Below are 14,585 nucleotides of genomic sequence, written 5' to 3' on the forward strand. Positions count from 1 at the left end.
ATTCCAAACGCTGGAAGCAGTGTTCTTTCTGTTTTCCCTGGGAGAAGGCTTTCACTTCCCCGTCAGCAATTGTCACCCTTCCCAGGAGTGAGCTCTCAGGACAGGGTGCACCCAGAGGCTCTCAGACACACGAAAGGGCCCAGAGTGACATCCCCTGGGGAGGAAACAGCAAGTCCCTCTGAAGCCCTGAACTCCTCTGGGGGATGGGTTCGTCATTATCTCCTTCAGCGCCGAGGGTTTCTGAAATCAATCCTTCTTGTGCTAAGTAATTAAAACACAAGCAGCAGGCTAGTTCTAGTTTCCTCATAAATAAACTGAAAATAATGGAATGTTAGGAACTGCCATTGACTGCCAAGTTTTATGGTTGTCCTCTAATTACTTTGGTACAACACAAATGTGTGCGTGTCTAAAATAATTATTTGATAATGGTCACCATAGTTCCTGCAGTAATTAAGAATTTTAATCATGTATTGAAATACAGAAAAATAGCTTGATAAATGTGTGCCCTCCTACCTAAGTAGGTAAACAAAAGGATGCTGACTTTGTGTATTTTACCGCTTACTTGAATATTTATCCTGAGCAGAGACTGGCCTGGCAAAGACCATCATGGGGAGCTGAAAGCCTGATGGGCTGATAAAACTGTGCAGTGTCTTGTTCCTCAAAGGAGGCTGCAAGCACCATTTGGGGTCTGGGGTGGGAAGGGCATCAAGCCGTCAGATAAAAGAAGGTAAATATTTGGGATGTTTCCCTTTTACTGTATTTAGAGGTGCAGGGAGCACATTAGGTTTAAATCAAAAATAAACATGCAATATGATAAAACAGAATGCAAGTTTCTCCATATTATAAAGACATTTTGAGCTGGGAATTATAGCTACGGGGACTTTCACGGGTCCTGCTTCATCTTAGGTGCTCCTTGTGGGACCACTTGGGTAGTATAAGGAGGCAATGACTCGCCAAAAAAAAGAAGGCGTTTCTGGTGTGCAAGTTTCTACTCTAGATTAGACTGGATAAATTTTGTATCATGTATAAATATATGAATAACGGGAATCTTAAAGCAACTTCCACAGTCCCGCAAAAGCATGTCTTCCAACACCACATCGCAGTTCCACTTATGGCCCGAATTCTAAATCCACTCTTCCCTATTCTCTCTGGCCCAGCAACTAGCTAGAACCCTGCTTCCAGAGTAACCCTGTTATCTTCTAAAGAACGGGTTCTGAATCCGGGGCAATTTTGCACTCCCCACCCGCATCTCGTGGGGTCCATCTGTCAGTGTCTGAGGTCCTCTCCATGGAGTAGGGGGTGGCATTACTGGCCTCTAGTGCTCAACATCCTATAATGCACAAAACAGTCCCCCACAGCAAAGAATTTCCCTCAAATGTCAATAATGCTGAGGTTAGGAAACCCCGCTCCAGCCAGAGTGTCTACACACACACACACACACACACACACACACACACACACGGAAAACAGGTGGTCGGAAGGTCAAAGTCAGGCCAACGGGATCAGGACCCACAGAAAGCCTACGAAGGCAGTCACAGTGTAAGGGAGGGAGGCATGTCTCTGCACCAGAGCAGGAGACAAAACACAGCCTCTGGAAACAGGGTTCTAGCTAGTTGTTGGGCCAGAGAGAATGGGGAAGAGCGGATTTAGAATTCGGGCCATAAGTGGAACTGTGATGTGGTGTTGGAAGATGTGCTTTTGCGGGACTGTGGAAGTTGCTATACACATTCCATCAGAAGTTTGCCACCTCCTCCAGAAAGCGGCCTTAAATATGGGAGTGAATCTCCCCACTCAGTGCTCAGGCTAGAGGTGTGAGGCTTTTATTACCTTACCAACCATGACATTCTGCCATTGTTTCTCAGAGTGAGCTGTAAGCTCCTCGAAGGCAAGACTTGTGCCTTTTCCAATATTTCTTTTTGGTCCATGGTATTATAGAACAAAACACCCATACAAAGAACATAGATACAATACATAGATACAAAATACATAGAACAAAATACCCATAAAACAGTTGTTGAATGGACATCAATGTTGTAGTCTCCTCCCAATATTAGAAATGCGGCATGCGCACATATGAATAGAACACATTAAATGGGAAGGAGAAAAGGAAGTGATCTACTCTTTTCATCTGGGAAGACCATTTAGCAAAATCTTCAAAGACCTGTTTATACTTCTTTTTTGATGTTAACCATCTGTTTGACAGGCCTTCCCCCTCTTCTTTAGCCTTTTTAGCAGTTTCCAGTAGTAAGGCTGTTCATCTTGGAATTTCACTGGTGTATCCCATAAAAGGGTCACAGTCGTGGTTTATGTTGTTTTTGACACAAATGCCTGAAATCCAAGTATAGAGCAGTCTGCCTTCACCATAGAACTAAGAATAAAAATAAAGCTCTGCAATTAATTTGCCAATAACCTTCTTCCGTAAAAAGTAGATTGACTCTGCTCAGCTTTAATTGTAATAAAAAGTCATTCAAGCTTTCTCCTTCCTCTTCATATTTAAAATGAGACATTCTGTAGACTGAGAAGGAATCAAGCATTTGGGGGATAAAAGGCAATTTTCCACGTTAAAGTATTCTGGGACAGTTCAGTACCTTCCTATTTTTTAAATTCCCAAGATGTAAGAAACACATCTCAAGCGATCCAAATATCTTCAACTCCACTTACAAAACAAATCAAAGGATTATTCTTTACCTTATAAAATCACTTATCAAGCCGAGATTCAACCCAAGATTGCTTTCATTCAGCAGCCCTTACTCTCAAACCCATTCAAATTCAGATGGTATTTACACATCTTTTCAGGAAACCCAAAGAACTTTCTAAGAGCTAAGAAGGATGAATGAATGAATCCAACACTTCATTTTGCAGGTGAGGAAGGAGGTTCAGAAGTCAGTATGAACTGTCAAAGCTGCAGAATGGTAACAGCTAGGACTTATCAAGGGCCCACAGCTTCTCACATCTTTATCACTTCCAAGGGTTTCTGAGCCGCCATTATATCTTGCTGGCCTGGTACAGGAGTCCTGCTTCTACCCTCCCTCCTGGGCACTCCCCTCCCCACAAAGGCCAGTCCACACAGCAGCCAGCGGGATGCATCTACTACAGAGGGAATACTCTGTCACTCCTTTGCTCAGACACTTCCAATTCTTCCCACTTCTCTCAAGTAAAAGCCAATCCTCACCTGGTCTGTGTGCTCTAATCTATTTGTAAATACTTATCTCTTCTGCCTGAAGCAACCAACACTTTTCACATACTTCACCTGGGACTTTTCCATTGCACTTCCCTCCACTAGAAATCTCTTCTTCCAGACTTCCAAAGGACTCCCTCCCCCTTCCCTTTTTTCAGAGGTCTTAGCAAACATCATTTACCAGAGGTGGCCTCCCTGTCCACCCCTATGTAAATAACATCACTCTACCTCCTACCCCTCTCTCCCCCCCTTACTTTCTTTCCTGTTTTCTTCTAACACTTTTATTGCCTGACATATTATATATTTATTTGTTTATGGACTGCATTTCCCCATGAGAAGATCAACAACAACAAAAAATTCCTGCTGGATCCCTAGTACCTGGTACATGACAGGCACTGAGTATTTTTGTAGAGTAAGTGCTGCTATGTGCCAGGTACTATTCTAAGGAAGGTACAAGAACCCATTTACTTAATCTTCCCAACAAGAAGGCACTATTGTCATCACTGTCATCTCTGGTTCACAGATGAAGAAATTAAGGCACAGAATAGCTTAGAAACTTGTCCAAGATCACTCAGCTAGTAAACTGTAGAGTCAGGATTTGAACCCAGGGCACAGGCCTTTTAACCACTAAGATGTTCTGTGTCATGCTTAACTAATGACAAAAAAATGACTTCGGTGGTTTTTCCCCATACCAGACTCTCGGAAACTGAGATATATTCAAGTGCGCTTTCAAAATGTCAATAGTTTCTTATAACTTCCTAATATATTAACAATCACTAAGGTGTGATTTTGAGTTAAGATTTGCAAACAAGATAAAAAACGTGAACCACAACTGTGTTGCATTGGAGTCTAATTCAGAGCACACAAAGGATAGGACTGTGGCATTACAGACGTGTGCAGGTAATTCTCCCTACTGGACTGAGATTACCACGATTAGCTCTGGTCCATAAAGGGAAAGCTAAGGCACAAAAGCTACAGTGATGTTCCAGGCCACAGAGCCAGCAGCACTGGCTGGAAGTGAGCCTGTGAGGGCCCCTCTGGGACTGCAGTAGGTCACACATGCTCCCTGCTTATTAGCGTAAAACACCCTGGTGATTCATACAATGGAATGTTTAAGCCAAGATGTCACCTAATAGAGGGTATGTTGATACAGCTTTATCTAAGAAGTTACATAATCATCCTAATGTGGAAATGCCAAAAAGGAATTTGTGCCTTGGAATAAAAGACGGGTATACCCCTGGGAATTACTCCACAAAGGATATAAGGAGTTTTCCTGTGAGAAACTTATTGGCGCACACTGAGCAGGTGACTTGTGAAAAACAGGGCCCAGTGGGGGCTGAGGATTCATTGGGAGCAGTTCTGCTTGGTAAGAGGTAGCCAGACCCCTGCCCTGGAGAGCCTCCAGGGTCTCCCAGACCTGCCCATCAGTCCACAAGGGAGAGAGAGGCTTATTCTGTACCTAGCTTCCTGGGATTAAAAAATGTCTTTGCCCTGAGTCCTCTCTGCCTTTTGCTTTCGCGTCAAATATTTATTTATGCAAATGTAGAGTCCTCTCATTATCTTTCTACCCTAGAGGGCTGAAGGAATCTTCTGCTCCACTTTGTTGGAATTTTCTGACAGAAATCTGGAGCTCTGGAATACCGTCCCCACCCTCCAGTCTTCCCTTGACCTCGGCCTCCACCGTTCCACCTGCCCCAGGACGTGACAGTAGGAAGGAGGTTGGCTGGAAGGGAGGGGCGAAGGTGTCACAAGCACCTGTCACCTGTCAGGCCCCGGTCCCCACTTCCCCAGCCCCCAGGGTCCCCGCCCTCCCGCACGCCCCGACTGCGACTGGCCCGTCCCTCCCCCTTTCAGTCTCTCGCCACCTTCCAATGGCCGAGGGGCAGGGCAAGCTGAGCAAGCCGCGGCAGCCCAGCCGGGTCCCCGCCCTGTTCCCAGTTCCCGAGCCGGGCCCCGGCGGCCTTTAAATGCCGCCCAGGGCCAGCGCGACGCGGCCCTCGTCACCTTTCTGCCTCGGGAGGCGACAGCAGCACCCCGAGGAAGAAAGCAGCCGCCACTCGGCAGCGCCGGTCCGGGCAGCTGCGGCCACCTCCGACCTCCCGGCCCGCGCCGCCTCCCGCTCCCCTCCCCCTCCACCCCGGCCCAGCCTGCCCGGTCGGCGCCTGGCCCCAGGCGTGCGCGCGCGCGCGCGCCCGCGTGTGTGTGCGCACGCCCGACCAGCCTCGGACCCGCGCCCCCGCCCGGCGCAGGACCGCCCCGGGATCCCCGCCCGCGCGCCGCGTCCCACGTCCCCTAGCCGCCGCCGCCGCGGGGCCGCCAGCCGTGCACCCCGGCGCGCTGTGCAAGAAGATGGCGGGATCGGTGGCCGACAGCGATGCCGCGGTGGTGAGTGCGGAGGGGTGCACGCGAGGCGTCCCCTTCCCGCGGCCCCGCACGCTGCCGCCCGCTCAGCTTGGCTGCGGCGCAGAGGAGGCTGAGGCCCAGCCAGGCGCCCCCCGCGTGGGAAGGCGCCCGGTACCTGTTAGCCAGCGCCGGCTGTGAGCTGCCGGCCTGGAGGGGGTGCGGGGGGCAGGCTTGATGCCCCGGGTGCACCGGAGAGGGTGCATGGGGGCGGACGGCGGCGTGGGGGTGACAGACAGCCCCCGCCGTGCCATGCAGCCGGCGGCCAGGTGTGTGCACGCTGCACGTGTGAGCGTGCGCTTGTGTGAGTGTGTCTGGGGCGCGCGCCCCGCGGCCGCCTCCGACGTCCCGGGGATTCCCCTTTGGAAATGGGTCTGGCCGGGACGGCGGGAGGGGGGCCGGGAGAGAAGTTGAGCTCGGCCCTGCACCCCGGCCGCGTCCCTCAGGACAGGCCTGGGCGACTGCGGGTCCAGGGGCGTTTGCGGTTGAAGACGGGCCTCCCCTCCTCCGACGCGGGGCTCTGGCTCCCCGGCGTGCCTCGACCTGGATTTTGATCTAGATCTGAAGGTCTGGGGATCTTCGGCAGCTTAGCTACGGGGTGGAAAGGACGGGTTTTGTTCCCGGGCTTTATGTGGTTGTTCAATGGGCTGTGAGGTGGCAGCATCTGCAGACGCTGCCTGTGTCCTGTGAAGGCTGCTGGATTCAGCCAGACTCGGATAGGTGCTTCCCCACTCCCTCCCCTTCTCCTCCCAGCCCCCACCCTCCAAAACTAGAGCCTCTGGAAAGCCAATCTGTGTGCTGCTATTTTTAGAAACTAGATGATGGGCATTTAAACAACTCCTTGGGCTCTCCAGTTCAAGCCGACGTGTACTTCCCACGACTGGTAAGTGGTTTAGTTCTGTGCTCTGTGTCTCTGCCTGTACCCTTTTCCTTTCTAATTACATTTTCTAATGAGTCAGGTACTCAGGATCTGAGGGCTTGGCTCTTCTCAGACAGGCAGTAAACTTCCTGTTCTCCTGTCATCCTTTGCAGATAGTTCCATTCTGTGGGCACATTAAAGGTGGCATGAGACCAGGCAAGAAGGTGTTGGTGATGGGCATTGTTGACCTCAACCCAGAGAGGTAAGACAGAGAGTCCTTTCACCCCAAGGCTTATCAGGCAGTTACAAGGCCCTGCCCACTCTTGTTGTGGTTGTTTGCTCCTCCTCCTCCTCCTCTCCCCATGGCCAGTGTTGCTAGTTGGAAGTGCCAAGAAAGTACCATGTTCCCATGAAAAGAATGTGTATGAATCCCAGCCATCATTTCTCCAGACAGCTATTTATATCAAAGATTATAAATATAGGCCCACATCATTTTCTCTTTGACCCTTAAGGAGGCCAAAGTATTTTTTTTTTCGTTAAAGGTTTTTTTAAACATGGTGCTTGGAGCAAGATCTATCAATATAAATGACAAGCGACATTAGAGGATACTATTTCCCCTGGTCAATTTCTGGGGCTGTTTTTGAGAATCTGAGGTGGATATAGACACAGATGTGTGGGTGGTTTGGGGTATCTGAAAGTCCTAATGTTAGTCATGTTCAACTCTACCAGAGTTTGTTGTTGTTGTTTTTAGATGTATTTATTTGACAGAGAGAGAGGGAGAGAGTGATCACAAGCAGGGGGAGTGGGAGAGGAGGAAGCAGGCTCCTCACTGAGCAGGGAGCCTGATGTGGGGCTCGATCTCATGACCTTGGGATCATGACCTGAGCCAAAGGCAGATGCTTAATGACTGAGCCACCCAGACGCCCCTCCACCAAAGTTTTTACCAGAGCCTCCTTTCAATATTAAGATGTCGGGCTTCATTTTAATCCTCCTCCTGCATACACGGTGTAATCTCCTGTGCAAACAGTAGTGGCCCATTCAAGGCAGACCAACCCCAAGGAGAAGGAAGAACTAGGGGAACCTGGGTCATTGATAGCCAAACCCAGAATAAATTAGAGGATGTTCTTTTCAGCTTTGCCATCAGCTTGACCTGTGGTGACTCTGAAGACCCTCCCGCCGATGTGGCCATTGAACTCAAAGCTGTGTTCACAGACCGGCAGCTACTTAGAAATTCTTGTATATCTGGGGAAAGAGGTGAAGAACAGTCTGCAATCCCTTACTTTCCATTCATCCCAGACCAGCCATTCAGGGTGAGTACCTCGAGCACTTCCAGTCCAGCTCCTGGCAGAGTGATGGTGCTCTGCTCCTCCAGCAGATGCCAAGAATGCTTTAAGCCGCCAAATTTTTGCATGTCTAGGAAATTTGTCACCTGATGGTGAGAGAAAGAAAAATGATGAAAAGAGCTCTGTTTGCTAATACAAACTAATACTCTCCATAGTAGTTCTTGGCTCTGTTTACCCAGTACATTTATTTAGTAAATAAACCCATGTCCAGATTGTTAAGAATAAATACTTTTCTGTGTAGTACTACTCAACCTGGTACTAGGCATGTAATCTATACCTGTCCCAAAATATCCTGATTGATTAATAAATACTAAGTGCTAGAAGTTTCCTCATTTTTTTCCAACCTATAAGGAGCACTAAACCTTGTTAGTTGTGACTTTTTTAAAAAGAACAATAGCAATAATCTTTTCATTTTCTCTTGTTACTTTTGCTAATGAAGTCTGGTCCTTGTTTCTCCTTCTGGGTTGACAAGCCTCAGTCTGCTTTATTGTCACAGGCTCTGTGGCTGACAAGTTCCTTCCCTTGGACCTGGATGGGTATAACTTGGCTCTCCACCATCTAGTGGGCAGGAAGCACAACCCAAACTTCCCATCCAACCAAGCAATGTTAGTAGAACCTTCCTCTGTGAAGGACAGTGCCGAGTAAGAGGTGCAAGTAATGTGGGTAATGCGTTAGGACAGGATTTACTGAACCACCGGGCCTGGTGATGAAGTTGTCCATATTACACCTTGTTAACACACATCACAATAATAACAGCTCAGTTAAAAGTTCCATGTTGCGTAAATGCCTAATAAAGCACAACTGCCCTTAACCTGTTGCTCTTTGTCTAGACATTCACAAGGGCCTTATGAAGAAGTAATAATTTTTCTTCTCACCTTACCATCTGGTAGAGGGAATAAGAATCTATGACTTTTATGTCTGTGATGGAATTGAGATTGTTGCCTTCTAATCATAGTCTGGGGAAGGTACCCGTACGTAACCTGTGCCCTTTCCTTCTCTAGAATGGTAATGGCCCCTTAGCTTCCTCTTGACTGTGACAGTTTCTTTATCTCATTTTTTTTTTTTTGACTGTGACAGTTTCTTAATGATGAATCGTAATGCATACGTAGCTCATGAATATGAGTAACCAGAGCCTCTGTCTGCCAAGAGGCATATAATGCTCCCCAGCAACCAAATTGAACTGAAATCAGCCCTTCTTGGTGATATAATTTTAGTAATAATATGAATTAAATGTGACTAATATCACATATGAAGTCTCTTCTTACATGGTAGCCACTGATGCTTTTAATAAATACACAGCACAGAACCAATGATTAAAATCTATAGCGAATTACTTAAGGAAAAGAGGAAGAAAAAGCTTTTACCATATGGAATCAGCATTTCTGTTTGGCTTAACAAAGCCTTGTTAATTACACATCCTTGGTCCAGTGGTAATTACTGTGTAACCTTCTGTCTGCTTTAATGTTTACCATGCTTGGGTGCCTGGACTGTTATTACATGCTACTAAGTGGAGGCCAGTGGATCTCTGTGAGGGTCTCTTCTGGGGGTGGGATAGGTTCAGGGGATGACCATGGAGGCATTAAGTGCCATATAAATAAATCTGTTCTGCTTTATGTCGCTTTGGAGAACGGAGAAGTGTTCAAGCATGAACAAATAAAACCTTTAAAGGATATTGAAGAGTGAAGAAGAGTGGTTCTCAAAGTGTGTTCCTCATTCCAGTGGTAGTAGCATCATGCTAGAACGGGATGGAAATGCAGATTCTCAGATCTTACCCTAGACCTGCTGAATTGAACATTTGGGGGGTGGGTGGAGTCTAGTGGTCTCTGTTACACTTCTGTGTGATTCCAGAGTTTGAGAACTGCTGAAGATGTTGCCTTTCTCTAAAATAAAGTATTGTGTGTGTGTGTTTTCCCCAGCAGATTCATTGAAATTCTGATTATGTTTCTTCTAGGTGGAAATTCTCTGTGAGCACCCACGTTTCAGAGTGTTTGTGGATGGACACCAACTTTTTGATTTTTACCACCGCATTCAAACGTTATCTGCAATTGACACCATAAAGATAAACGGGGACCTGCAGATCACTAAGCTTGGCTGATGCTGTTTAAACCTCCTCTGTTTCACGTAGGATCAGGTGCCGCAACTGCCTGACTGTGGGTCTGGAAGGAGTGCTAGCAAGACCTGGAGACTTAAAAAGAAAACAAAAACAAAAAGCAGGCTTTACTGTCTCTTCTTTCTGTGCAGTTTAAACCCAAAATGACAACTCCAAACTGTGGTTTGCCCTTAGGAAGCTGTCAGAACAAAGACACCGAGCCATTATTTCCAGAACAAAGTAATACATTTATGCTGGATTTTATTCAGACTATATTGACATGGATTTGTGATAATTTGTGATCTGGTAGCAACTTTTTCATCTTTTCAAAGCAAGGTGATACTTAGAAACAAAAGTGCTAAAGACTTAAACAACACCACCACCAACAAAGACGGTACACCGAAATCAACTCATTTCTGCACTGAAGTGAAGTGGTAGCACAACCAACATTTTAGTCAGGGTATTTACATAGAATGTAGGTTGTTCAAGGTTTGGTTGGTTTTGGTTTTTTTTTTTTCTTGTTTTTTGGTTTTTGCACAGCATAATGTTAATTCAGATTTTTAAAGCTTTCTCGTAGTTATTTATTTATACTCAATGTATGTATTAGAGAATGATTAATGTCTCAAAAACAGCAAGTTATGAACTTTTGAATGTACAGATATCTTAGGTCCAAAGGGGAAAATTACATATTACAATCATGAAAGAATTGTTATCTTCCATACCCCTAAACTTAGGATCTCTTGATATAAATTGCTCTAAGTGCTTTTGGGAAAAGTTTGCAACATTTCGATAAAATTGCTTTTCAAGTAATCGACAATTACATAAATTCTATTTATATCATGTTTTCTCCTTACTGTGAATTAGCACAGTATTGGCTTCCTTAAGACTAATTAACTACATTTCCCTAGGTCTTTATAACAGCTCATTAAGTTGTTATTAAACTAGGTGAAAATATATGAGACCATTTTTTAAAATAACTATTATATAAACTTTTCAAAGTATACTATGAAAACGATTCTGGAATGCAGTGTAAAGCAGAAGCAAATGGCCCCAGATAACTTACTTGGAAATAATTTATATCAACTTAAGCTGTTAGGTCATTGTGTTAACTTTTCTTATGTGACCCTCACCAATATCCCTAAGCAATGTCTTTGGAACTTCAGAGGAGAGGCTGCTTCCTACTGTGTTAGCTGCGCTGAGACATTAGGATGGGGGTGGGGGGCAGGGGGAGGATCCAGATTAGGAAATGATCCAATTAGTTTATCTGGAAGGTTAACTCCCAGGACTCCAGATCCCTGGAGTCCAGCCAATAGTGTGAATGTTTCAAATTAAGCTGTAAGAGTTTCCCTGCGTTTGTGGAGCTGATCTGACCGCAGACCATCTCCAGGAGGAGGTGGCCGTGGTGTGAATATCACGGCCTGGCAAGGGATGGCTGGAGTCTGGGTGCATTGGCGCTAGAGAGAAGGACCCTTGGCATTGCTTTGGTCAGGTAGTGGGGGTGGGGGGAGGACAAAGGGGTGCTGGGGTGGGAATGTATTTATATATAATTTAGGTTTTGTTTGTACAGCGTACTGCATCATGTTAGGACGCGTCCTTGTCCTGCTCCGCTTTTGCGTTTTTTTACACGACATGCAGAGGCACGGAAGTGCCCACATCACTTCCACGTGTCGAGAATGTAGACAGTGTTTCAGTACCAAAGTCTAAGAAAAAGCAAACTAAAATTGTGACTTTTTTATAGGTGATATATTTGGGTTCTTCTCAACTTTGAAACTGTTTAGCACAGTTCCATCGCGTTATATAAGAAGATAACTTTATCCAACAAGACTGGCTGAGTGTTGAAAAGCTTTATGTACCAGCTGACTTAATCAGCCATATTCAGCCAAGAGGGCTCTTCTTCGGCTGCAGGTACTTGCAAGCCTGTGATTCACTTCTCGTGGCTTGTGAAGCCACTAGATTTTGAGGTGTGTTCATGCAGACACTTTGAAGACACCCTAAACTATATTTGTAGGCGTTTTGGAGGAAGACCCCCACAGGAGGTTTCCTCTGAGTGGCCGTCCATCCCCATGCACTGCATAATTCAGCAGAAACCAGAGGAGCTGGGCTTGTGGCTGGTTGGAAGGGACACTGTTCTCTCTGCTGATCAGCTAACCGCTTAGCTGCCAAGCCCTTAGGCAGTTCAGTTTAAAGATACACTGTTAACCCTTTGTCTGAGAGGCCCAGTGGGAACCTCTTGGATGAGCCTGCTGGAATTAATCTAAATGATGTGATGGATTGATTCAGGTGGAGCTCAATTAGCAGGGGGCGGGTGCTGTGTTACTCATTAGCTGTCAACTGGAAACAGTGTTCTTGCCTCTCATTGGCATGTGAGGTCTAAGGTGAGAATTCAGGGTGGAAAGTGCAATTTAAAGCTTCACAGGAAAGCATTTGGTAAGTAAGGAGTTATTTCTGACCAGAGCCCTAATTTTGCAACATGACCAAAACCAAGGAATATAAATAACAATCAGACTCTGGGAGAATAAAAGGCAGGCTTTAGACAATCTGTCCACTTCTGCATCATAATTGGAGTGAATGTATATATCTATTTAAAAATTAATAGAAGTGACTTTATTTTCTGGGCTGTCCCAGAATTGTCTTAAAATTATTATTTTTTTAAAATCTGAAACCCCATTTCAAATCTTGCCAACCTCAGTTCAAACCCCCTAAGAAATCACTCTGGGAAATGATGGCAACTTGTTAAAATGGCAGATCCTTTCATTTCTATTAAGAAGAAAATATCCAAAAAGGGAGGGAGCCCTGTTGCCTTGAGAGAAAGAGCCTTGGCATTTTCCGGCATTAATGTAGGAATAATGTTCTTATGATGACATATTTTCAAAGAAACACTTTCTTATTTACTGCGTGGTGTAAAATGTTGCTAAATGTGTTCTTACATTATTATGTCACTGCTGAAAGTTATTTGCACTATAATAAAGGAATTTTCTACAAAATGATTCCAGTTTATAAAATGCTAAATTTGGCACCAGGTATGATATACTGAGCCTAAACCATGTGTTATAGCAGTGTTCTCTCCCTTTCATACATGCTCCCAAGAACCAGCCGTTCATGTTTCCCTCCTTGATAAACTGATCAAGAGAAGGAGAGGGTCTCAGAGACCTAATGAGCTTAGGTTGTGTGTGCAATGGGGGTTTTAAAATATAGTTTATATACAGTAAATTAACTTTATTTGGTGTACAGTTCCATGGGTTTTAACACATTCATTAATTCCTGTAATTACCGCCTCAAGCAGGATACAGAATTGTTCCATCACCCTGAAAAATGCCCTTGTGCTCTCCTTTCGTAGTTAAACTTATCCCCCTTCCTCACCCTAATCAGGCAACCACTGTTCCCTGCCACCTCCCTGTAGTTTTGCCTTTTCCTGAGTGTCCCATAAAGAATATCATACAGTATCTAGTCTGTTGAGGTTAGTGTTTTTCCATTTGCATAATGCATTTGAGATTCATGTGGTGTACGTATCAATAGTTTTTTTATTGCTGAGTAGTGTTCTGTTGTATAGATGTACAAATTTCTTTATCCATCTACCTGCTAAGGATGCAGTGGTTTCTTAATAAATCATTAAATATAGTCTTAGCACTTTGTATATACAAAAGCAAGATTGCATTTCCCCCATCTTCTCTTTCCTGTGGTTTGAATGATTAGGAAGGAAACTTGATTCCTTGGCTCTTCTGCCTGCAAATAAAACCATGGCTTACAGAAGTTTGCCCCAGCTTCACTTATGGGAGATGAGTAGAGAGGTATTTACTCACAGGCTGGGTCTGGTGTCCTACTTATGTCTTGTTTTTATTCCCCCTTATTTTCCCTTTTTTATTTTTTAAGGATGCAAAGCTATGAGGCTGGTCTCTGTCACAGTTTTTGCGGTTAAGTACAGGCAGAATGGCATCTATGTGGGCACCTGTTAAAATAGGGACAATTTGCTGAGCTGTTGGACAGAGATGGGAGAGTCTCCCCTGCCCCACAGCCTCTCTAGGAGGATCCCTTGTGGAATATGACATTTCACTTGCTGTGCGACAGCAGTGTGGATTAGGTGGTGTGGAAGATAACCATAATTGGAGCCTCCAAGTGCCTCAAACGCTTGAGGGCCTCATTCATTCAACAGGTGTTTATGGAGCTGTGTTAATTGCTGTTCTAGGCACCAAGATACATCAGGGAATAAAACTGACAGAGGTTTCTGGTGGCTTTAAACTTTAGTGTACTTAAAAAAAAAAAAAAAGAATCACCCAGAAATGGCTTAAGGTTAAGTGTCCAGCTCTTGATTTTGGCTCAGGTCATGAGCTCAGGGTTGTGAGATCAAGCGGTGTTGGGCTCTGCACTGGCATGGAACCTACTTAGGATTGACCCTCCCTCTCCCTCTTCCCCCAAACCCCCATCTGGCTCGTGCACTCTGTCTCTCCTGGAAGATCGTTTTGATAGGTCTGGAGTCGGTCCCAGGACTTTGTATTTTTAAGAAACATCCTGATATTACTCAGCCATCAAAAAGAGTGAAATCTTACCATTTACATCGACATGGAAGGAACTGGAGGGTATTATCCCGAGCAAAACAAGTCAATCAGAGAAAGACAATTGTCATCTGGTTTCACTCATATGGGGAACATAAGAAATAGTGTGGAGGATCATAGGGAAAGGGAGGGAAAACTGAAAGGGAAGAAATCAGAGAGGAAGACA

General features: G+C 45.3%; 2 protein-coding genes across 2 annotated transcripts; both read left to right on the forward strand.

The window, feature by feature from the left end:
* Positions 1 to 5,126: 5,126 nt before the first annotated feature.
* LOC116596380 (translation initiation factor IF-2-like) lies at positions 5,127 to 5,514 on the forward strand (the record flags this gene model as incomplete). Its single annotated transcript, XM_032353691.1, has 1 exon — positions 5,127 to 5,514. A coding segment is annotated over exon 1 (369 nt), but the record flags the coding sequence as incomplete, so codon positions are not given.
* Positions 5,434 to 12,856, forward strand: LGALSL (galectin like). Its single transcript, XM_032352268.1, has 5 exons — positions 5,434 to 5,563; positions 6,390 to 6,461; positions 6,611 to 6,699; positions 7,570 to 7,747; positions 9,732 to 12,856. The coding sequence occupies exons 1-5, from the start codon at positions 5,528 to 5,530 to the stop codon at positions 9,873 to 9,875; spliced, it is 519 nt and encodes a 172-aa protein (XP_032208159.1). The 5' UTR covers positions 5,434 to 5,527; the 3' UTR covers positions 9,876 to 12,856.
* Positions 12,857 to 14,585: the final 1,729 nt, after the last annotated feature.

The sequence above is a fragment of the Mustela erminea genome, chromosome 7 (genome assembly GCF_009829155.1).
Source record: "Mustela erminea isolate mMusErm1 chromosome 7, mMusErm1.Pri, whole genome shotgun sequence".
Taxonomy (NCBI): Eukaryota; Metazoa; Chordata; class Mammalia; order Carnivora; family Mustelidae; genus Mustela; species Mustela erminea.